The sequence below is a fragment of the Artemia franciscana genome, chromosome 4 (genome assembly GCF_032884065.1).
Source record: "Artemia franciscana chromosome 4, ASM3288406v1, whole genome shotgun sequence".
In the NCBI taxonomy this organism is placed as follows: Eukaryota; Metazoa; Arthropoda; class Branchiopoda; order Anostraca; family Artemiidae; genus Artemia; species Artemia franciscana.
In genome coordinates, this window is record NC_088866.1 from 37157532 (window position 1) to 37182963 (window position 25432).

A 25432-nucleotide genomic window follows, 5' to 3' on the forward strand; every position below is an offset into this window, starting at 1 on the left:
GGCACAATATCTTTTGTTACTTCAAATGGGCGGCCAAGCTTTCAGGGTTGTTTTAATCAACCCTGATAACAAAATCCTATACAAAAACGTATCCATGATCGGTTTTGTAAGGGAAAATGCAAAACTTCTAATTTACGCAGCTACTAATTTGAAACCTTCGATATGGTTCCTTAGACATTTTAAATCTAAAGTTGCATAATATTCATCAAAATATTTCCCCTTTTCGGAATGTTTTCTTGACTGTTTTTAAATTTACAAGAAATTTCTTACGCAATTACCTGTTGAAGGCTAGATTTAAACTTAATAAATTACACTATTCCAAATCATCTAATTTTTTTTCATGTAAATACTGCTATATATAATTAGTTTTATTAGGGTTTTGGTTTCTTGAATTATCCCTGACAATTCATTGTCCCAAACTGTTGATGTTAAAGGTGTTTTTCTGATGTACACAAAGAAATCATTATCGCTCCTTGAAAATATTAATTTTCTTAAGAATTGTTCATCAAAAGATAATTCTCAGGGTCTAAATTAAGCTATCATATCTTTGATCACTTAACCTTCTTATATCAATCACTTCTTATGACAACCTAATATGAACACAATAATAGTCCATGTTGAAAGTGTCATAGTAAATCTACCTGTTGCGTGTTGTGTAGCTCAGTGTGGTATTATCTCAGTATTGCGTCATTATTATTATTATTTTTTCCTCATGAGTTCAAATTTACAGTTATTAGTCTCAAATCTATTGCTACTGTTTATTTTTCTTCGTAAAAGTCTTTTGAAACCGAAGAAAACCATACCATAGAACCTAAAAAGCTTTTTTTTTCTATCACAATGTATCTAATGTTATCAGATAAGTCTATAAACCAGGGGATAGGAAGCCCTTTCTGCAAACTTTACATCCATGCAATCCCCAGCCCGAAAATCCATAGTCAACAGCATGGGCAGAGTTGGGTTACGGGAGTTGTATGGGTGGGGGGTATATTTTCTTAATTCTGAAACATGAGTCATATTCTCAGGGTACTCTAAAATATCAACCGACATGAGTCCAAAATATCATAGACAAAAACGAACAATTTAAAGTAAGCTCTTCCAAACAGAAATGCAGCACCCTACCATGGAGGTATGGGAGAACATTCAGATTTAGACAGGAATTCTATATAATTGCTTATAGCGCATACAATGTAAAGTAGTAATTCTTCAGAGACAAGATCTAAGGGGAACGTGATGTCATATTATAAAATTCAAAGAGGGGCGGGGGGGAGAGGGAAAAGGCTGGCCACCAGGGTTTTATTTTCGGGTGGAGGGATTACAAAAGATTTTTTCCGTTGGAGGGTACAAGAAAAACTTGAAAAAATTCATCAAAAATTTTTTTATATTCATTTCTCCTATTTTTTACGAGCCAAACAAACATTTCGGGAGTGGGGGGTTGAAACCCCGTATCCCTCCTTAAAGGATGCGGCCTTGTTAGCAGCGCACTGAATAGTCTAATAATTGTTTTCAGACAGCTCTTACACTTCCTTTATCACCCTGCTGGTTTTGCAGAAATGTGAATAGGATTTTTTTTGGAGAGGGGATGCCGCCCCCTGCAAAATGACAAGATTTTTATCTTTTTCATTATTTCCTTTTTCACCAGGGTTTTATTTTCGGGTGGAGGGATTACAAAAGATTTTTTCCGTTGGAGGGTACAAGAAAAACTTGAAAAAATTCATCAAAAATTTTTTTATATTCATTTCTCCTATTTTTTACGAGCCAAACAAACATTTCGGGAGTGGGGGGTTGAAACCCCGTATCCCTCCTTAAAGGATGCGGCCTTGTTAGCAGCGCACTGAATAGTCTAATAATTGTTTTCAGACAGCTCTTACACTTCCTTTATCACCCTGCTGGTTTTGCAGAAATGTGAATAGGATTTTTTTTGGAGAGGGGATGCCGCCCCCTGCAAAATGACAAGATTTTTATCTTTTTCATTATTTCCTGCAGTTTTCGTAGTTTTCCACCCAAATACTAGCAAAAGATTATCAGATGCATACTTTGGTCAAATTTTATTCCCATCAACAATTCTATTGGGATCTTAAAATGATTAAATTACGGTATGAAAAATTACTGGGGGTGGACAGGGGTTTGAGATAATTTTTTTTTTTTTTTACCAAAAAAGCTCATATGTGGATAAAGTTTCCAAACGTGAAAAAATAACATGCTTTGACTTTTTGGTTTATACGGCTGAGGAGGGGGAGGAGGCAAATTTAAAATTAGAAAATCGCTCCCAGTTGTGTTTATGTGTGCACTGAACATGAAATCAAGCTACCTGATCAGAGCTAAGGATCTACCAATATAAACTAATTATAATTACTTTTGTTTCTTGGGAACAAATGTAAGACCCTGTTATAAATACCATTCCTATTCCTGTGAGTTTATTATTTTAGTACAGTGATGATAAAACGGCCCACATGTGCAATATTCTCTTTAAACATTTCACAATTTTATCACTTTTGAATTTTTTTCTTCTTCGGACCAGAATTATAATAAACAGGAACAAGGAAACGGAAACGATTACTACACCAACTTTGAGTTTTATCTAGAATACTAAGTAGCTTCACAAATAACATCTTAATTGTGTGTCCCTTGGTTTCTACTGAGCATTCTTCTCCTGGTTTAGAACAAAGAAATCAATTTACCGTGGGCCTGCTGAGCTCAGTTCCAGGTCGTGACCATCTTTTCTCCAAAATATTTTGGGCTCAGGATATCCTTTAGGGACTTCACATTCAAGTAAGGCAGATTCACCTCTGATGGCTCTTGTTGGTTGGGGAATAGCACGAAATTCCAACTGGAGGTCTAAAAAATATTTTTTCACAATAAGCCAGAAATAGATAACCTTAGTACACTTGTATTGAGAATCAAAAGAAAAAAGGTCGCATTGCCTTAACCCAGTGATTTTTTTTTTCTGGTTTGTGCAGTTTCTTTTTGTTTATTTTGCATTCATTAAAAATATTTAAAAGTTCAAAAATAATTTAATTTTTTGGGAAAATAAAGACAAACAATGTGTGACACAAAAGGCTGACATATGTGGACCCGGCATCAAATGGGGGTGGATGATAATGGGGCTAGGCTTTTAAAACACTTTTTTAGTTAATTTTATTTACAAAGCTTGATGATAAACGAGAATACTCCTCCAAACATTTTAAAATGTGCTTATCTTTGTTTTTTTTAATTAAGAAAATCTTATCCCCCCCCCCGACAGATTTTATTGAATTGACACTGTTGGTGGGGGGGGGGGGTGAAAAATACATAAATGAAACGTCAATTCTAATAAAAACAAAAAGCTGATAAAGTAGGAAATATTTAAATGTATTGCTTAAGATTTGAATCCTTAAAAAACTCAAATAGTGAGTTACAACCTATTTGATTTCGCATATAACAACCGAGAAAAATATTGTAAACTGGGTCAAGATACTTGTTTGAAAGAAAATTTATGATTTTAGTAGTGGCAGTCCATCATTGGTTAGCAGATCTTATCGAAGTTCCAATAGAGGCGTATAGAGGACTATAAACCAGATAATCGGATTTGAAATAACGAATGAAAGAAATTAAAGATGAAAATAGAATTAGAGCAAGCTAGCATATGCGACAAGGATTAAATTAAATTAACTTTTAATTTAGCAATCTGTAAGGAGCGATGACCATGAGCATTTGATTATCTTCTGAACTTGTTTCCTATGATTCTGTTGGAAGGTTTAGATGGCTTTGTGAGAAATTATAATTCAGTTGTTCACAAGGCCATATCAGGGGGGGGGGGTAGGGGTTTCACCCTCCCCCGAAATGTTTGTCTGACTCGTAAAAATGTAACAAAAATAGGTATAAACGAATTTTTAATGCGTGTTTTGAAGTTTTTGTGACCCCCCCCCCCAAAAAAAAAAATCCTGGGTAAGGCCCTAGGTATTAGTGATTTCAACTGAAATTTTATCACCTTCATTAAAATCGCATTTAAAATGAATTCATTCCCCCCCCCCCCAAAAAAAAAACCGAATTTCAAGTACAAGATTGTCACTATTAATCCTAGACATTCACTCTCCCTCTTTTCTCTTAATAATAGCTCTGTTCTGTAGGACGCATTAATATCTTTTATCTATCTAATTCAAAACAATATTTTAGTGAAATTATTTCGCCGATTAAAGGAATGTTCCCTGCTCTCATAGATTGTCATCAAATTTCTTTTGAAGAACCTTCAGATTCCACGGAATAAGGCAATTTGTCCTTTGAGACTAGGATAGAGTTGATAACTAACTTAATTCTAATATTTGGAGGCATTCAACATCAAGCATAGTTTCTCATCAATCTCAGCCCAGCTATAATCAGAGCTTTCAATAGAGTCATTAAATAATCTTCTCGAGGAATGGAATTCACAGACGGGCTCGAAATCTTGCGAGTCATAATTTGATGGTGGAATTTTCGACCAAGATTACAGCAGATGCAGAGAGTGGTTTAACATTAAAAAGCTAGAAAGTTTTACAAGTCACAACAAGGGCCTGAGTAGAGAAATATAAAAACTTACCATATTCTAATTAAAAAAAAACTATTTCGCACGTAGACATTGATCCGTGTAAAGCAGATGCAAACTTTTAGATTCTCTGCCTTCGTTCAGGAGTTCCTTGCGTGATTGAGGCCAAAACATCCGACGTTTCTTGTTTTACCCCCATATTTTATCTAGGTATACCTTTGAAGGTGGGTCAACTCTGGCTAAGCTTACAGAGTCAAACCGTAGGCCCACGTTCCAAACCAAATAATCAGCAATATCAGGATTCAAAACCCGTTAATTGCAGACAAAAGATTAAAAGTCCAGCGTGCCGGCTAGAACGGCATATTAAGTAGAGGCATTAATTAAATAATCTCTTAGACGGCTTCCTTTTTTTACTTCCCCAAAACATTTAACTCCCCCCAAAAAGCTTTATGAGTCTACTGCTCTTTAGGGGCCTCCCCTAAGCCACTCAGCGTGTCCCCAGGAGGCGATGGAGGAGCGTCCTACAGATATGTAGGGTATCTACATAGGAGGCACGGACCAAGGGGGGACCTTGTCCCTGGGGGCCGTAATAGAAACTGGGACACCCTTGCCCGGGCCATAATTACAGATGGAGCATGAAGAAGACCCTTAAATGTACACTTAAGAGGGCCCACCGGCGTGTCCACACGTTCTATGAGTTATAAACCTTCTCCCAGTAATAGGTTAAATTGCACAGTGACCCAGAAGACCATCGTGGGAGGATCCTCTATAGGAGGAGAACTGCAGCAGGGCGTAACATCCAGATCTATATGGACAACGGCCTCTACAAAGCGCTGTCTCAACCTTTCCGGGGTACATGCAAGAATGGGGAACTTGCGATCAACTCGATATCCACTGGAGGAGTGACGCCCCTCGAGGAAATTATAGCCTAGTAAACAAAACAGCATTCGCACGGGATTTCTGGCTAATTGATGATTCTTCTGGGTTTGGTCTATTTTGACGGACGTTTTCGGACTGAAAAAATTCTTCGTAGCTATTTTATCTACTATGGGATGCCTCCTCATAGCAGCATAATGTTTAGGCATGAATATATATATATATATATATATATATATATATATATATATATATATATATATATATATATATATATGAATATATTATGTGTGCTGTGCGTGTTGGTTCTATTTTAAAATTTAATATTTTTGAAATCGACAGGAAAAATGAATAATGCTAATAATGGTGAGTTTATTACAGACGAATAAATCTGACATATATTGTTGATGTAATGTCCAGTGCAAGCTGATTCAACATCTGGATGCCATTTGCCTCAATTCCACGATTATAATTTTTATCAAACAGTTCGTGGTAACGAACTGTAGTAAGAAGCGACCCGGCTCAATAGTAACCAAAACTGTAAAAAATTGAATTTTGATATCAATAGCTACATAAAAAGAATCGCATTTTAATGCTGATTTTAAATATATAAGTTTCATCAAGTTTAGTCTTACCCATCAAAAGTTACGAGCCTGAGAAAATTTGCCTTATTTAGGAAAATAGGGGGAAACACCCCCTAAAAGTCGTAGGATCTTAACGAAAATGACACCATCATATTCAGCGTATCAGAGAACCCTACTGTATAAGTTTCAAGCTCCTATCTACAAAAATGTGGAACTTTGTATTTTTTGCCAGAAGACAAATCACGGGTGCGTGTTTATTTGTTTTTTTTTTTGTTTTTTTTTCCCAGGGGCATCGTATCGACCAAGTGGTCCTAGAATGTCGCAAGAGGGCTCATTCTAACGGAAATGAAAAGTTCTAGTGCCCTTTTTAAGTGACCAAAAAAATTGGAGGGCATCTAGGCCACCTCCCACGCTCATTTTTTTCCAAAAGTCAACGGATCAAAATTTTGAGATAGCCATTTTGTTCAAAATAGTCGAAAACCATAATAACTATGTCTTTGGGGATGACTTACTCCCCCACAATCCCTGGGGGAGGGGCTGCAAGTTACAAACTTTGACCAGTGTTTACATATAGTAATGGTTATTGGGAAGTGTACAGACGTTTTCAGGGGGATTTTATTTTGTTTGGGAGTGGGGCTGAGGAGAGGGGGCTATGTTGGAGGATCTTTCCTTGGAGGAATCTGTCATGGGGGAAGAAAAATTCAATGAAAAGGGCGCAGGATTCTCTAGCATTACTATAAGAAAACAATGAAAAATAAACATGAAAACTTTTTTTTCAAATGAAAGGAAGAAGTAGCATTGAAACTTAAAACGAACAGAGATTATTACGCATACGAGGGGTTCTAAAAATACTTTAGCATAAAGAGCGAGGTATTTAGGAGGAGATAAATACCTTGCTCTTTATGCTAAAGTATTTTTAGTAATTTCAACTATTTATTCTACGGCCTTTCTGATTCAGGGGTCATTCTTAAAGAATTGGGACAAAACTTACGATTTAGTGTAAAGAGCGAGGTATTAACGAGGGTACAAACCCCCTCGTATACATAATAAAAATATAAGGTTATGAAAGTTTGTTACGTAAGTTAATTCTTAAGTTACGTATATTTTTTACTAATAAAAACGTTCGTTAAAAATTAAAAGTTCTAGTTGCCTTTTTAAGTAACCGAAAAATTGGAGGGCAACTAGGCCTCCTTCTCCACCCCTTATTTCTCAAAATCGTCTGATCAAAACTAAGAGAAAGCTATTTAGCCAAAAAAAGAATTAATATACAAATTTCATTTTAATAATTTATGTGCGGAGAGCCAAAACCAAATATGCATTAATTCAAAAACGTTCAGAAATTAAATAAAAAAAACTAATTTTTTTTAGCTGAAAGTAAGGAGCGACATTAAAACTTAAAATGAACAGAAATTACTCCGTATATGAAATGGGTTGTCCCCTCTGCAATCCCTCGCTCTTTACGCTAAAGTTTGACTTTTTGCCACAATTCTACTTTTTAAAACAATTAAAAGCTTTAGCGTAAAGAGCGAGGGCTTGCGGAGGGGACAACCCATTTCATATACGGAGTAATTTCTGTTCATTTTAAGTTTTAATGTCGCTCCTTACTTTCAGCTAAAAAAATTAGTTTTTTTTATTTGATTCTGTAGAAAAATCGTTATTGGGTAAAGGAAATTAGTCATTCACTTTATCCAGGCACTTGATCAAATTGCTAGGTAATTAATAATTGTAATTGGTAATTGATAAATTAGTAAATATTTAGGTAATTGGTGAATGCCTTAATACTAAGCTAATTATTAATCTTAAAGCAATCATGTGACGTTTCATCACAGGTATCTGGTGCAATCATTTTTAAAGTACTTTTACAATGAGGGTCAGTTGTTTTTTAATGTTCACAACCGAGGATACGTCTTTCGTACATTTTTAAAGTCTGAAGCCTTAAAGCAAGCGAGTGCTTTCTGATTATAGAGATTTCATACAATCCGCAGAATTCATTAAAGGTATTAAATTTAATATTTAGTAAGGATGCCAAGTTTGGTGTCACGGGTAGGATATCTGGTTGAAATCTTTAGGATTTTTTAGACGGTAACGGGACTTTGAATTTTGTTTTTGGAGGGAAGGAGAAAAATGACTCTCCCGGTCCTCAATAAAAAGCTTGTACCACATTCCTTTTTCTTTTTCATGCCTAATGTTTGACAAGCTCTATGGATAAGGGAATAGAAGGTACTAACAATGAAAAGTACTGCCTAAAGTCCCAGAGCAATTTGAAACTGATGTAATTTTAATATACCTTTTCTCGCCGTCAAGTTTATTTGGCAAAAGAATACTATTTTATGACATTAGTAGGAGCTAATTTCAAAAATTTTTCAAAGAATCAAAAAATTCAGGAATAAGTTTTTCTTAATTTCTTTGACTTAAGAGCAGCACAAGTTGAAAAACACAAGATGAATCTATTTCTTCTACCCCAGCTCCGTCAAATTTGAGTTTTCTTCTTCTCTTTTTTGAAGGGGACGGTTTCATTTTTCTGATAAAAGGTTAATGAATAAACAAAACGAAACCCTGTATTGTTCAGCTTTACACGCAATTCAAATAATGACTTACGGTCAATAAAACATGAAACGCAGTAAAAGATATTTTAAGTTTTTTCTGATTTCAGATAATTTTTAAGAAAAACCAATAAGATACATTTCTTGGAGATCAGCAAAAACACTGTATTAGCTAGAATATAATATTATACACAAGAATTAGCGAGAAAATTTGAATTCTCCTGCAAGAACTCAAGTTTTGCTAAAAAAAAACTTAACACAGGAAAATCTGCTTCAAAAGAACCAAAATTTTCATGCTGAGTTTTCGTAGTCCTGAGCTAGGTTTCTTATCTGCGGTTGTCGAGCCATTGATTAAATAAAAAAGAAGTTTTTTCAACTCAAAGTAGGGAGCAACATTATAACTGAAAACGAACAGAATTTATTCCATATATGAGGGGGGCTGCCCCTTCCTTAATCGCCGTTCTTTACGCTAAATTATCAAAGTTCTTTGAAATTGCTTCTCATTCAAACTCAACGACCCTTGTGATTGAGCAGTCTTTCATAAGGAATTGTGACAAATATTCAAACTCAGAGTAAAGAGCGAAGGCTGAGGAAGGGACAGCCCCCCCCCTCATATACGTAAATAATTTCTGTTCATTTTGACTTTTAATATTGCTCCTTACTTTCGGAACAAAAAAAACATTTTTTTTTGTTCGACTTCTAACCGTTTTCCAAATCATACCAGAAAATCCCTTATCTTCCCTTAAGTCAACAGTAGGCCTCCTAATAAGCTTAGAGTCTGAGAAAAATTAACCACTCTGTGCTTCTAAAAGGTTTTTTTTTAGTACGGGTTAAGTGACTGATTGATTATTTGATCCCTCTCACATGATTCTTTTATCCCTCAATCTTATCCTAGATTTTGCAAAACCACTTTCTTGGTGTTTTCACTGAAATCGCATCTCGAGATTTTGAAAAATACATTTTTGCCCACACTAAATTTCCATGACCTGACATCACTGGTGGAGAAAAGGGAACTTACGGAAACGTTATCTTTTTTAATCAAAAAACAATTGGGAAATCAACTTTTATTGAAAAGATCTACATATGCAGCTACCCATGAGTTTTGACAGTAGCATGAACAAATTTCAACAAAAAAAGGCGGAGAAAAATCAGCAAAAAACGGGCTAGAATCATACTGTACTAAAAAGTTTAAGAAAGTGTAGCTTCCGGTTGAAGATGTAGTTGGTTTATAATTCACAGATTGCTAATGTTTTACTTTCATAGACAATAAGTGCTGCCAAAATTAACTAATTAGTTTTGCTTCTTCAATTCCTTGGTTGAATATGGCCACACTGGCGAGAACAGAGTACTCTCTGAAAGAATTATGTTTTTGGAACAAAAAAAAGTATCAAGGAAAATAACATTTTTCAGATATGAATTAGTCTAAGATGGGTCCAAGAGAGAAAGGGACAAAAATGTATTTACTTTCATATCCCTGGAATTTTGAGAGAATACCACCGCTTCAACCACCATTAAACGCGCTTATATATAAATTACCATTTGGGGAAAACATAAATGTAGGACTAGCAACCTCCTTCCACTAAATAGGGAGCATTCAAGCATAAACTAATGTTGGAAATTTTACCGGAAGATCCCATATCTTTCTACACCCAAGAAATCCCTCCAAGAATTATAATTAATTGATAGAAGGCACTTGTAAGCACAAAAAAAACCATTAATTCATGGTGTCTCCTGGGGGGTCCCAAAACTATTAGCAGGTCATCGGTTAAGTTCGTTTTAATGATTTGAATTTCCGCTTGATTTCTTGACGTAAGTATGAGCCAAAGCTATTTCAATTTGTTTCAGTTTTCTTTTTTTTTTGTTAATAGTCGTTTAGTGAGATAACATTAATACAGAGGTTCTCAACCTTTTTCAAGTTACTAAGCATATCAGATGTCTACGCGATTCGTTTTAGGGTTGAAGGGCACCAATCCCCCAATTTTTAGGATAATTGCTGCTCCTTCTCAGTTTTAATTTAATTCTGCTTTTATTTGAAAGAAAATAAAAAAATAATGCTTAATTTCTGTTCAATTTTAGTGTAATGTACTAGCCTATTCGAGCTTGGAGGTTAATGGAGTTAATCCGGAATGTGGCAGATCTTGTTGGCTGACAACAGAGCTATGGATATAAGAATTCCCCCTAACTAAACAGTCCATATTTTAAGGGCAGTCTCAACCATATGATGAGGGTGGGAGATCACCCCAGGGGCCCTCAGTATATAGCCAAGTGCTAACCCTAATCAGATCTCAGGCCTAGGGTCAGATGTGTCTGGATTTCTCCACCTGAAATCTTTACGCAGCGTAACATGATGATTTTACCTCGAACAACCCTTACTTTTACCTTTCACAACCTCAGCATGTCCCTGATCCAATTTCAGATCATCGAATGAACGTCCTTGATCAAGGTGGACTCCGGATTGCCATCTGGAACGTATTTACACTCAACTTTTCCGGAACAAAACCAATGCTTGCTCTTGAATTAAACGCTTCAATGTAGCTGTGGCCGGACTCAAGAAAATCCGTTTCATGGAAAGAGAGTATGAAAATATTGCTGAAGGATATCACCGGATCTTATCTAGTAACCCAAAACCAAAGACAAATGGAGTAGGTCTTGAGCTAAATGACACATCAGAGAGATTCCTTCTTTCTTGTAAGCAATTCTGAGATAGAACATTGATGGCTGAGTTCCAGTAAAAGCAGGGAAAGTGGACAATTATTATATGCTTTATTCTCACTAACCCGAGAACTGCAGAGGTGAAGGATCAGTTCTACGCAGAGCTCTCTGCAAACCTGTCTAGAGTCTCATCCAATCACAATGACAGGTGTGAAAAAAATTCTTGGCTTGTTGACTCCGTATCTGCTGAATTGGTAGAGAGACTCCTCCAGCTGTGCAGCATGTACAATCTGGCAGTATCAAAGACACTCATTCAGAAACAAAAAATACATAAACAAACTTCGTACAGCAATGACGGCCAGAAAAGAAGATGAGAGATTATATTTTATTCCTTGACGCTGGCACTCTTCAGTAACTATTTTCCGGGCGTATAGGTCTGCCAAGCTTGGAAGCATAGACCACACAAATTAATTTATTTAAGCACAGCTTAAATAAAAACGGCTTCTCAAGTTGGATATGAGTAGCCTGGCAACAACTGAGATGCACCATAAGTATACTCCTGATATCTCAAACCGGTCGAGCTACCTCCAAGGCCTGTATGGCTCCGAAGTTGTCTGAAATTATTGCAATGAAAGCATTCTCAACTCTGCCGGCATTATCATTGGCCGAGCCAAACACAAGAAAAAACCCTGGATATCCCATGAGACCCTATCCGTGATCGAGCTGAATAGATAGGCCTGACTAGCAAAGAACATGGCAGAGGAGAGACGTCGCAATGGCATGGGTTGTAGTTAACTGCACAGAGATAGAGATACCTTTGTTGAGAGGATAGTCAGTGATCTTGAAGATGTTGCTAGGAAAGTGACACCTCTCTACTATACAAGTCTAAGTGAGCTGACGGTAGGGAAGCCTTCCATCGTGAACTGTGCTCTATCTGTCGGTGGTAGCATGTTAATAATGATTTTCTCAATTTTCTGCCAGGTAGAGCCACTTTTTAAAGCTTCTGAATACTGAGGCAGTTGCATACCCAGACTTGGACCGGATTCAAGAAGCCAGGGTTACACCGGAGGTGGCTTCCGACCTTATATCGTAACCGTGTACAGCCCTTGAGATCCAAAATGCTGTAAAAGTCTAAATAAAAAACAAAACTTGGCGTCAGTGGCATTCCTGCATAACTTATGGAAAAAAATACAGCTATGGAAGACCTTATGGAAAAAAAATTCCTGCAGAACTATAGTACAAAGATACAGCAATGTTACTATGGCTCCAACTCATCTTCTCAGTTATGGACGACGGAATCCATACGACAAAAAAAAAGGCATGCTGGCACCATTTTTCCACTCCAAAAAAGAAAGGGCAGCCGTCAAATCTGTTCTAAATATCGCCGGATTAAGCCTCTCTCTGTTCCCAGAAACTTTTCCCCATGACACTAATAGAGATATACTGTACCTTCCTGTGTAGAAAAAGAAGAGCTCGGCACAGCACACCAGGTTTATGCCTCGCAGGTCAACAACAGAGGAAATCTTCGCTGTGTTCCAGTTGATGAAGAAGACGCAAGCATTTCACCGAAAAGCGTAAGCTGCCTTTGCAGTGTTTAAGGTGGCTTTTGATCATCAAGTACCCCAAATCACTCTCTACTGTAAAGGAAGTCAAAATCGGGATCAACTTAATAGATATGGCTGAAGACTTTACTTACCTGACATCGACACTGTCGTGAGATAGTTCAATGAAAAAAAAAAGATTTTAAATCTCGGATGGCCAAAGTGTAAGCATATGTTGTGAGGTTGAATAGCATTTGGTGAAAATCAGGTATAAGCAGCCATTTTAAATGCTTAATTACAACGCTTCAGTCAGACCCGTGCTACTGTATGGAGCAGAGACCTGGCCAGAGACGAAACCTATCTTCAACTTTGTTGATGGTGTTCAGACCGAATTTCATCGAAGAAACGACGGTCTTCTCTAGACTGAGTTTGTTACCAACCAGACTCTCCTATCACGTACTTCACAAACTCCTTTCTAGACGCAGCTTGCCGAGTGCACTGTTCGCTGGTACCTTCATATGCCTCCTTCATGTGCCACATGAAGCCCCAGCACAGGTTGTGTTTGACGTTGAACCCATCTTGTACGGATTAAAACGTACCAGAAGAGGTCCCTACTAGAAGTCAGACAAAGCCAACGAAATCCTTATCCCACACCCTAGTGGAGGAAACCAAGACCCTGGTGAACGATTGGGCATCCTGGAGGCGCATGTTCTCATTGATCTCTACGCCAAACCCCTGGGAAGGACCTTAAGTCAATCATCCTAGAAGACGGAAGAAATTCAAAAGCCCTAGTACCCCTTTTTAGCGACTAAAAAGACTGAAGGGTAACTAGCCCCCCTCCTATGCCCCTTGATCCCCCGAAGAAATCTGATCAGAATTTTGAGTTTGCCATTTGATACAGCATTGTTGACAGGTTTTATAATCATATCTCTGGGGATAGCATGACCAATCCTCCAGAGTCACTGAGGAAAGGACTGTAAATATTTAGCTTACCCATTGATCACGTATCTTACTTGTTATTGGGAAATGTTCGGAATTTATATAGGGGGCGGGGGATTTTTTGCGGAAAAATTTTCCGTGGGGAGAATTTTGCAAAGGAATGTTTCTGAGATGAATTTTAAATGAGGGGTGGGGGGCAGAGGATTTTAAGGAAGGATTTTAGAACGGTCAGAGACTAAAAAAAAGTTTTTCAACAGAAAGCAAGTAGCAATTAAAACTTAAAAAAATATAAATTATTCAGTATTTGAGGAGGAAAGCCCGTTCCTCAATTCTCATTCTTTACGCTGAAATTTGATTTTTTGTCAAAATTCTTTAAGAGAGACTGGCCAGCCACAAGAGCCTTTGTATTTGAATGAGACGTATTTTTCCAAAACTTTAAGTCTTTAGCATAAAGAGCGAGGTTTGAGGAAGGGCCCGTGCCTCTTACACACGGAACAATTTCTGTTTGTTTAAAGTTTTAATATTGCCCTCACTTTGAGTTAAAAAAAAGACTTTTTTTTATTATTTAATACTTAAAATAGCGACATAGACTATGAGGTTGCCGTCTATCTAATACAACACACCTAAAAATCAGGCTAAAATACGAAATTAAAACACATGGCGTCCGTACTTAGCAGGATAGCATTTGAATTTTTTAAATGTGTTTTATCTTTGTCAATAATTCAATCTTTTTGTTTGACTTTCAAAGGATGTAAATAGCATAGAAAAAAATTTCAATTTTCAGAGAACTATTTGTGCAGAAAGACCACACAAAATGTTCACCATCTGAGATTATTAAATAAATATTTATGTTCTACTCGTTAAGAATTGTATGTGTCATCCAAGAGTGATTTAACATAAAGAATGCAATAAAATACTACGACTCATATGGAAATACAGCTTACAACATCATTAGAAATCATAAAACCCCTTGAGATAATTTACATTTCCGAAGAGAGCTAACAAGCATAACGATGTTTCATGAGACACGATTACCTCTCGCGGCAGAAGAAACTTACTGACAGTAGGAGGATGGGAGTGAAAAGAACACTTTGATATGAAACACTTATTTTAATCCTGCCCAAGCTAAGAGTTCAATGTATGTAGAAAAGACTCATTGGTATTTCTCGTCTTGACATGGTCTTCTCTTGCGTATAATAATTAATTCAGTATTTTCTTATAACAAAATCAAATTGGTTGAAATTTTAACAAAATCCAAGGGTTCTTCTGTGCTTGCCTACGGGTGCTCTCATGCCACACTTCTCCATGACGAAGCCGCGAATTAAAAATGAAATAAATCATTTTGTTAACTTCCATGTCATTATACTATAGGAGCAGAAAACTAGAATGTAAAGAATATTGGGTTGAAAAGCCTATTTCAACACTAATTTCTTTCTGCTCATCGTCGACTCTGATACAATGTCTTAGTATCTTATATCAGATTCATCATGTAAATAAGAAAACTACGATTGGTCAATCACAAAGTCTATACTTGAAAGCTAAACATAGTAGAATTCACCGATTTTTGCATAGAATTTATTATTGGCACAGTAGTCAAGCATAATATTAAGCTGTGTGTATATGCCTGAACAACTAAAAAAGGGAATACACTCAGAGAAGCTAATATACATGTGCATACGCAGTGTTGCTACCCTGTGGGGAAAATCACAAGAATTTAGTGATTTTTTTGGTGAAAACATGGATAAATTTGGCGATATAAATAAGTTTTTTAAGCAATATAAATATGGCTAGAAATAGTAACAAATCCTCTTGGGGTGGTAACCGTGTTGATCGTTAGCCATAAATCTTGTTGTCTTGGTTCATATATAGGCTTAGACCTAGCTACACGAGTATAATTTCATTTAAAAAAAAAGTTTTTTCAACTGAAAGTAAGGAGCGACATTGAAACTTGAAACGAAGAGAAATTATTACGTATATGAGAGGGTTCGCCCCTTCGTCAATATCTCGCTCTTCACGCTAGAGTTCGATTTTTTTCCAATTCTTTAAGAATGACCTTTGAATCACAAAGGCCGTTTAATTAGAATAAACGCCTGTCTTGAAAGTACTAAAAAAACACTTTAGCGTAAAGAGCGAGGTCTTGACGAGGGGGTCAACACCCCTCAAACACGTAATAATTTCTGTTCATTTTAAAAATGTTGCTCCTTACTTTCAGTTGAAAAAACTTGTTTTTCTTATTTAATTTCTGATATTTTTTTTTAATGCCGGTAAATCCAGCGTCCCCTTCATGGAAAACTCTCTACCCCGATGAAAAACTCCTCCATGGAAATATCCTCCCACGTAGACCTCTCCCCCAACCCCTACCCCTACCCCCACCATAAAAAATCCCCCTGGAAACATACGTGTATTTCCCAAAAACCAATAGCCTACTTTATGTAAACAATAGACAAAGTTTATAACTTGCGGCCTTTCCTACGGAGACTATGGGGGTTTAAGTCGTCCTCGAAGACACAGTTATTAGATTTTTTTACTATACTGAACAAAATGGCTGTCTGAGGATTTTTATCTGGCGACATTGCGAAAAAAAAATGTGCATTGGAGGGGGCGTAGTTGCCCTCCATTTTTTTGGTCACTCAAAACGGGAACTAGAACTTTTAATATCCGTTCAAATGAGCCCTCTTGCAACATTTAAGGACCGCCGGGTCGATACGATCACCCCTGGGGAAAAAAACGAAAAAAAAACACAAACGCGCATCCGTGATCTTTCTTCTGGCAAAAAATGTAAAATTCCATATTTTTGCAGATGGGGGCTTGAAATCTCTACAGAAGGGTTCCTTGATATGCTGAATCTGATACTGTGATTTTCTTTAAGATTCTAAGACTTTTACGGGGTGTTTCCCCTATTTTTTGAAAATGATGCAAAATTTTATCAGGCTCGTAATTTTCGGTGAGTAGGACTGAAACTTGGTGATACTTATATATTTGAAATCAGCATAAAAATGAAATTCTTTTGATGTATCTATTGGTATCAAAATCCGTTTTTTAGAATTACGGTTACTATTGAGCCGGGTCACTCCTTACTGACAGTTCGTTACCACAAAATGTTTGAGTCCTTCTATGGGTAAACTAATCTCACTGAATTAAATTACATATCAAAAAGCATTGATATGAGCCAATCATGGATAGTTTCTGAGGGGAATTGATTTGTTGACTTAAAAAAAATTGACTTTTACAATGTCCCCATAAGAATAATAATAGAATTTCTAGAAGCAATAGCTTCCTACAATTAACATTTTGATTAAACCATCTTTTGTACGTGTCACAATATGCATTGATTTACAGCAGATTGTGAGAACTTTCTAAACGACAAATGGTCACTCTATATTGATTTACAGCAGATACTTACAGCATTTACAGATACTTACAGCAGATACTGCAGATTTACAGCACTCTATATTGATTTACAGCAGATTGTGAGAACTTTTTAAACGACAAATGGTCACTCTATTTAAGGAGTAATATCGGTTAACTCACGGCACTTATGTCTTTCGTATTCAAAAGGGTGCTGTGGTACAAAGTATTTATACGTAACCTAGAAACCTTGCAATATTACACCTCTTAATTTAGTGCCTACCGTATCCTAGCTTTTCTGTCCAAACAGGCCTCCCCCTTTCATACCACAACAAGAAATAAATTTATTGGACTTGAATCAATGTTTATCCTCTAGACCAAATGAAGCTTTGGACAACACGTGACGCATTTGTGTTATGGCAATTTTCTTTCGGCTGATAACAGAATTTCTATATTCTTTTCTTACCTTTGGACAGTCCGACATAGAAAAAAAAAAAAAAAAAAATTGATACGCGCACTCCGATAATTGGAACGTTTAATCATATCACCGTTCTTATTTATAGTACCCACTGCTGCGTCAATCCCGACACGGTTTTTTTTTCTGACGGAACAGACGTACGACAGAATCGGATGGAGGTTCACAAAGAAACGCAGACTTTTGCGTCGCTGCGACAAACTCTAGAAGAATTCAAATCAGGTTCTCAAACTCGTGATCCTTCGTAATAACATCGTGATCCTTGGAATATAATATGGGCTGGCACATAACATCCAAAATTAGCTTTTTAATCAGCTCCATGACTTTGGTTATGATTTTTTTTTCAACGCATTCAATTTGTCGTATGAATTGGAATTATTCAACGCATCTGACATTGCTGCAAAACGGGTGTTTTTGTGTCGTTTGTCGCACGATTTTTGTCATTTGTCGCACGTCGTAGAAATCTTTTGCGCGAAATCTTAACAGTGGGAACCAGAGGTTACAAACCTGAGAAATAAAGACTTCCTCCGATCCCCTTGAGACCAGGGTTGCCAAATGAGCGCTTTTTATGTCAAACGAACTCCCATGTGCCGAGACACAATGACATAAACGGACAAAAAAATGACACATTTTAGAAATTTGGGACATAAAGGGTCAACAAAGGGCAAATTTTGTGAATTTCTGACATTAAACGAAAGATTTCCCAACTTAATATACCTTTTAATAAAAAAATGTCTCCTTTTCACAAAAGTAGTGCTTTTCATCGTTTTCTTTTTTTGAGGATCCAGGTTTTGCCAGAGATTTAAGTAAAGGATTTTCTCCAAAATAAGGGATTCATTTGTGCTTTTTCACTTAGTAATTTTGTATGAAGGTTTTGCATGGATTTTTTTTCGTTTTCATTATATTTGATGTTAGCTAGCTGCTTTGAAAGAGGTGAGACATCATTAGATACTCAGGAGACAAATTCATGGAACAAAAGGTTGACAACCCTGCTGGAAACGTGAAAACTGAAAAAAAAAATCCATTATTCTTTCGGTTTCTCTAATAAATCTACTGATGATGCTTAAAAAAGTTTCAAACCAATGTTTTGAACATCTATTACGCTCTTTTGGTTTTGATAATCAATGCCTATTTAAATCCTGTAACTACAAAAATTATTTTTGTTCTGTTTGGTTTGAATGAATTTATCGTCTTACATCATTTTATTTATCAGACCTGGTTGAACTTCGTTGAAGTAATGATAAATATATATATATATATATATATATATATATATATATATATATATATATATATATATATATATATATATATATATATATATATATATATGGACGGTTCTTGGATAAGCTTAGATACGTTATTATAATTTGGTTTGACTTTATTAAATAATTAATTTGAAAGGTCAGTAGTTACATGGACTTTAGCACGACCGCCAACACTAATAGGTTTTTCTTCAGTACAAAAGTTGTGTTTATCTTATTTAATTATCTATAATTGTTAAAAGTTAAATTTTGAAATTAGTGTAACCGCTAGTATTAACAAAGATTTATCTTACTTTATTTGAAAAAGGGTTTTTGGTCGTTTTTGCACCGTGCTACTGAAATTCCGCAGCTTTAATTTAAATAGTTTGAAACTAGTCCGGACTTTACTAGTTGATGTACTACAGTCAGGACTATTTTCTGTTTTTCCACACAGCTCTGACTCAAGACATTTTTGGGTCGAGATGAGACTTATCTTGTTTATGTACCAGGCCAGGAATTAGCTCACGTCACCAAAGTTCCATAGCTTGGACTCGACAATTTTTAGGACCGAGCCAGAACCACGCTCATTATTGCATTGAGTCAGGCGTGTTTTGGCCTCAAGTTTGGACATACAGTTTTTTGCATCAAGTTTGAACTGATAATATTTTTATTATCCAATCACAGTGATTAAAAATATTTGCATGATTATGGTCTAAACAGGATACAACACGTCAACCTTTCTACTAAAAGTCGGTGATGGAAGGGCCACTCTCCCAAAGAATTCCTCCAATCATAGAGATTGCAATTTATTGAAGAATTTTAGTTTTAACAAGGTGTGACAGATGCCTTTTCTGCTAATTTTTTTTTTTTTACAAAAAAGTGGTATTTATATAATTTGGAGCCCTTGTTGTCGGGGCAGCAAGAGTGGTATTTCCCCTAAAAGCACGGTTTTGAGCTTTTCAACCATTTCGAGTGAATGTCAAATAATCTACGGGCCTATCGTTGGAAAAAGGGCACAGCAAAGGGCTGATCTCCTTTTGGATACTTCTGACCCTTTCAAGGGGAGATAAACATTCGAAGTTCTAATTGAATCAAATAAAGCCCCTCTAAAGTTTTTACGACTTTTTGTTCTGCAAGAAGTTGCAGGGGAAAAAAAGCTCATACAAAGAAACTTTGAGAATACTCGCATCAAACTTCTTATAATTCTTATTACAGAAGCGAAGTTTAATGGTAGTCAAAATGCTTTAAAACTAAGCTTTCTGGTCAGCTAAAGTTTCGTCGTTTTCTAAAGAGAAGTAAGAATTTACTTCTCTTTAGAGATAGCACCAACGATGAGGCAAATATTCCTCGTCAACTGAAGAAATCAGTTATTTCTCACCTTCCATTTAGGCCTCGAATAAACACTAAAAACCAGTTTAGTAATTTAAATTTTATTGTTGTATATTACGATTTAGCCGTGACGAATAACAATAATCAACTTTCACTGAAGGCTTGACTTCTGAATTTCAACGTTTTTTAGACTTTTCCACTTTGTATTTTTATTTTATAAATTTATATTTCATCTTCAGCACCAATTATGTTCTCCCATAATTTTCTGGTGAATTTCAGGAGAGCTTAACTTAATGACAGAGCCAACAGATTTGGAACACATCGCTAATTAACCGTCTATCTTAATCCTTCCAGTGGAAACTTGGCGATGAGAGTCAGCTGTTTTTGCATACATCAAATTCCGAATTGTTTACCCTATCTAAAACCCCAAGTGAGATGCAGTCTTGGAAATCTTAAGATTCTTGAAACTAATGACAGTGTTGTCTTTACATTTTGTTTTGAAACTGAGTTTTGAATGATGGCCAAAGCCACATTGTTGCTAGATTGAGCTATTTACACCACATGGACCAGTCAAAGTCGCATTTCACTATGAAATTATCAAAAATCGACCTCCTGTCAAAAGCTGAATAGATTTTAACGATGGATATATTTTATTGTTAATAACTCGATTTTCGGTGAATCTTCTATTTTAAAAAGAAAACAAAGAGACCACCAAGGTAAGGAAGATCAAAAGCGGAAGGAATCTTATATGGTTTTAAACAAAAAAAAAAAAAAAAAATACTAACTTCAGTAATAGCTTACAGCCATAGATAGCTAAAATTGTTTGCACAAAGTAACTACTCCGCTTGTTTCCGTAAAGCAATTCCAAGCTATTTTAGGCGATCTCAGCGCGAGTATTAGCAACAGAGAAAGAAATTTGAATATTTCCTCTCTGACTGGTGGACTCTCTGCTATTGTCTGGTTTAACTCCTGCGCTTCGATTAATTTGATGAAATGCAAATTTTAACAAAATGGATTTCAAACCCCCTTTCGAGAGCTGAATTATGTAGTAAATCCCTTCATCTTCCCACTTATGTGTATGGCCAAACAATGATAGTAATCTTAAGTTCTTGCGTATTCCACATAATTGGAATTTTTCAAGATATTTTATAATCTTCCTCCCCATTCTCCACCGAAATTTCTCAATTGCGAAAATTCACCGCATCACGAATGATTTATTAGTACCTGCCTGACAAGGAGTATTTCTGCAACTGCTAAATAATGAAACCAGCAGTAGCCCAATACTTCTCAGCATTTCATCTTCAAAGACCGCAAACGTTAAACGAAATGTTGCAAAAAAGCAAGATTTCGCCAATATTTTGCTGCACATATCTATAATAATCTGGTAAACATAATCCTTCCTAAGACTTATGAAAAAAAAAAAAAAATCTTGCTTCAGAATCTGAAATGGCAAGAACAAAATTATTCTTTGCAATGCCATCATTCACCAGCTTACCACAATAAAAACGGTTACGAGAGGCAATGTTTGGGAATGGCATCAATTTCATTGTTGTTTTGTTCGTATAGAAAAATTACATTCTGCAATTTAGTACAACTTGTCTCTCTTATGGTTGTTGCTGTTGTTTAGAAAAAATCTAACCAGCAGTTTAAACGGTTGTTATTTTGAGAAAGTTGCAACCCCCCCCCCATTTCCTATAAAAGCTAAATTTGTTCAAATCAACAAATTGTTTAACAAAGCAACCAAAAGCATTAAAGCTGACTACTGAGTTGCCATGACAAGCGAGTCGGGAGTGCAGCCGCACAAAATCAGAACAAACTTCGTAAGCTCTAGTAAATCTCCGTTTTATGAAGACGCAATCCACCTTAACATCAGTGTCACTCTATTGATTAATTAACCCAATGAAACCCTTAAACCTACTGATCGACCTGTAAGGATCTAAAATCAACTATGTATTTTCAACTTCAATAAAATCTTGCAACCTCAAAGAGAAAGTACTCAACATTTTTCTTTACATATGATTTAAAAAAAAAAAAAACAAGTTTTGTTTTAACTGACAGTAAGGAGCAACATTAAAATTAAAACGAATAGAAATTATTCCGTATATGAAGGGTTGCTCCCTCCTCAATACCTTGCTCTTTACGCTAAAGCTGTTAGCACTGTAAAAAAAAGCTTCCTATTTTAATTAAACGGCTCCTGTCTTTCCGTAGCCGTTCTTAAAAATTAGGACAAACAGTCAAACTTTAACGTAAAGAGCAAGGTACTGAGAAGGGAGCAACCCTTCATATATGGAATAATTTAAGTTCGTTTCGGGCTTTAATATTGCTCCTTACTTTCAGTTAAAAAACTTGCTTTTTTTTAATTTGTGATCGTTTTTCATATAATGCAGGTAGCCTAAATCTAGCTCACCCTCCTTGAAACATACCTGGAACCATACCCCCTCACGGAAAACTCCTTCGTGGAAATTTAGTCCAACGTAAAGTGCACCCTCCCCCGTCACATTCTCTCCAGAAGATTCCGTCCTCGCTGAAAGTCCCCCCTTCCGTAAAATTTCTTGCGGACGATTCAATCTGAAAAATTCTTTCTAGCATGCTTTCATTTGAAAAAGACTTTAATTTTTAAACGGTTTCTCGATCACTGTTGTAATACCCCTTTCCATGGAATTTTTTTCCCGGAAATCAAAACACGCGGAAAATAATCCCCGGATTATTTACCACCGGAACATCTCCACATACAAAATTGAGTAGGCAAAGAGAGTGCAAAACAATTAAAAAGATGTTTCTATAGTAATTTTGTCAAATTTCCCCAGTATAAAATTACCCCTGGAAAATTCCCAACAGAAATTTCCCTCATCCAGAAGATTCTCCCAAGGGAAATCAACCCCAAGCACAAAATCCCCTCGGAAAATGTCTTTATACTTCCCAATAACAAATACTCTGCGTAAACAATCAACAAATTTCATAACTTGCAGGCCTCTCCCCACGGATTATGGGGGATCACTTTAACCCCTAAGACATAGTTATTTGATCTTTCATCTATACTGAACAAAATGACTATCTAAAAATTTTGGGAAAAAAATAGCCATTGGAAGGGGGCCAGTTGTCTTCCAATCTTTTGGTCACTTAAAAAGGGCACTAGAACTTTTCATATACGTTCAAATGCAACCTCTCCTTATCTTCTAGAACTATTTTTTCAATACGATCACCCCTGATGGGAAAAGAAACAACAAATGAACATGCATCCGTGATCTGTATCCGGCAAAAATAGCAAAATTCAACATTTTTGTATATAGGAGCTTGAAAATTCAATTTGCAATGGGGGGTTGGGGGGCCAGCCAACCTGTGCTTTCGCACACCCTTCCTGTTTACCTTCCCCAGATTTCTCCAGGTACCCATTTAGAGCTGGGTCGACTCTGGCTAAGCTTACAGGATCACGCCACTGACCCCCGTCCCAAACTGAAGAATTGGGTACACCGGGATTCGAACCCACGTCCTCTCAGACACAGGATCCCGAATCCAGCGCACCAACCCACTCGGCCAGGGCGGGTTGTATTACCCAAGTTTAGGGTAATACTAAACTTGATGGATCTTATATATTTCGAATCAGCATAATAAGCTTATTCTTTTATTGCATCTTTTGACGACAAATTTCTTTTTTTAGACTTTCGGTTATTATTGAGCCGAATCGCTCCTTACTTACAGTTCGTTACCACGAACTGTTTGATGTATTTCTATTTACGATAGCTGAACGCTACCCTAGAAATCATTTTGGATAGGGCAGTTGTTTTATGGACTATTAAAATAGTTCTGCTGCTAATACTACAACAAAACTTGTCGCAAACGTTATGCTAAATGCCACAGACAGGTTCGTGGACATTTTTACATCCCATCTTGTTTCAAGTTTTGACTACCTTCAGATAGTTAACAAAGGTCTTAAATCAGTTTTCATAAACCTATCTCAGTCTAATATAGGGGCTGATCGAGGAAGGGGAGAAGAATAGAGTATTGCCATTGTTTTTATATTGACAGGTTTGCGTGAATGTAGGTGAAAAATGTCTGAAAGTAAACTTTACGCAGATCAGGGGTTCCCCACGGTTCCCAGGATCTCCCGCAAGTATCCGTGGAAATAATATACTTTCCAAGTCTAATTTAGAATACTTTGCTTATTACAAAACTTCTGGGAAGAAATTTAGACAAATTAAACCTAGTGCTGGACTTAGGAATCCAGGCCTAGGAATCCAAGCTCATTCTACTACCTCCACCAATTCACGAAGGAATTTAAGTGCTGATTTCTAATTGTCAAAATGGGGTCATCGTCGGCTTACACGGGAGCTTGAAAAAAAAATTTTCATTTCACTGCTTTTATGAACTTTTTAATGATTAGCTCACTAACCAGAATTATGTTTACTCAGATTATTACCAACATTGACTTTTTATTTAAGTTCCCAGGGTACTTTCCATGTTACAAGTGACAACACTGTACCCATAACTTTGGATTACCTGCCAAGCTCTTGTAATTAATTAGCATAATCTCATGCTTTACAAAAAATTAGGCTCCAAAGGTTGGAGAAACAATAGTAGCAGAGCTGAAATAGCTTTAATTTCCCGTGGATGGCACCGGTGGCAAGTCCTGGATGGCAGGTGGCGGTGGCAAGTCCAAAACACAAAATTTTGACAGATTTCCTATGAATAAAATTACAGTAACAGTTTTAGTCGGCATTAATATGACCAAAAAACCCTAGATATCACTTGAGATATCGTTATTTGTTACAAGTGATATAAGGTATTTGAGTTTTATTTGTAACTAAAGAACATTTAGCCTTGTTTGTAGAATATCCTCTTCCACAAAATCTTTTAGCTCACATTTTCTTGAAAGAGGCAATATTGATTGAAATACTCCAGTGAAACTGAACACACTAAGTTTTTTTCTTTTTTTTGCAAGATGGTTTGAGGTTTTTTAGGCAAACACTCATTCTCTTTGATATATTTCCATCCTTTCTTATTAGGCTTTTTCTTGTGAGGATCACTGTCAGTTTTAATTATGGATTAGAATTTTTGCAAATTTCTACTGGGAGGTGAAAATGCGTTAACTTTTTAAAAGAAGATTTCCACAAGTAGTTTTGCTCATCTGAAGATTTTTAATTTTTTCTTTTTGCTCAAAATTTAACCAGCATTAACGGGTAAATACAACAATAGGTTAAAACGATGGGGTTATCAGGCTTGCCTTTTTGTCGTAACAAAAATGTGTCTGAGAAATGAATTAATAATTAATAATAATTATAATAATTTATTTGTTACCCGCTTGTTTTGACAAATTAAGCGGAGTAAAAACATTAAGGAAAGAAAAACGAAATAACACAAACAATACAATTAATACAGTCTAATCAAAGGGTGGTAAGGGCCCAA

The 25432-nt window shown here is 36.2% G+C and overlaps 1 protein-coding gene across 1 annotated transcript in view; it reads right to left on the bottom strand.

The window, feature by feature from the left end:
* The window catches only part of LOC136026375 (roundabout homolog 2-like), a 176674-nt gene that overhangs the window by 90946 nt on the left and 60296 nt on the right, over positions 1 to 25432 (bottom strand). The window contains exon 4 of the mRNA XM_065702920.1: positions 2679 to 2835. Within this exon, the coding sequence (XP_065558992.1) occupies positions 2679 to 2835 (157 nt within the window). The remainder of the gene's footprint in view (positions 1 to 2678; positions 2836 to 25432) is intronic.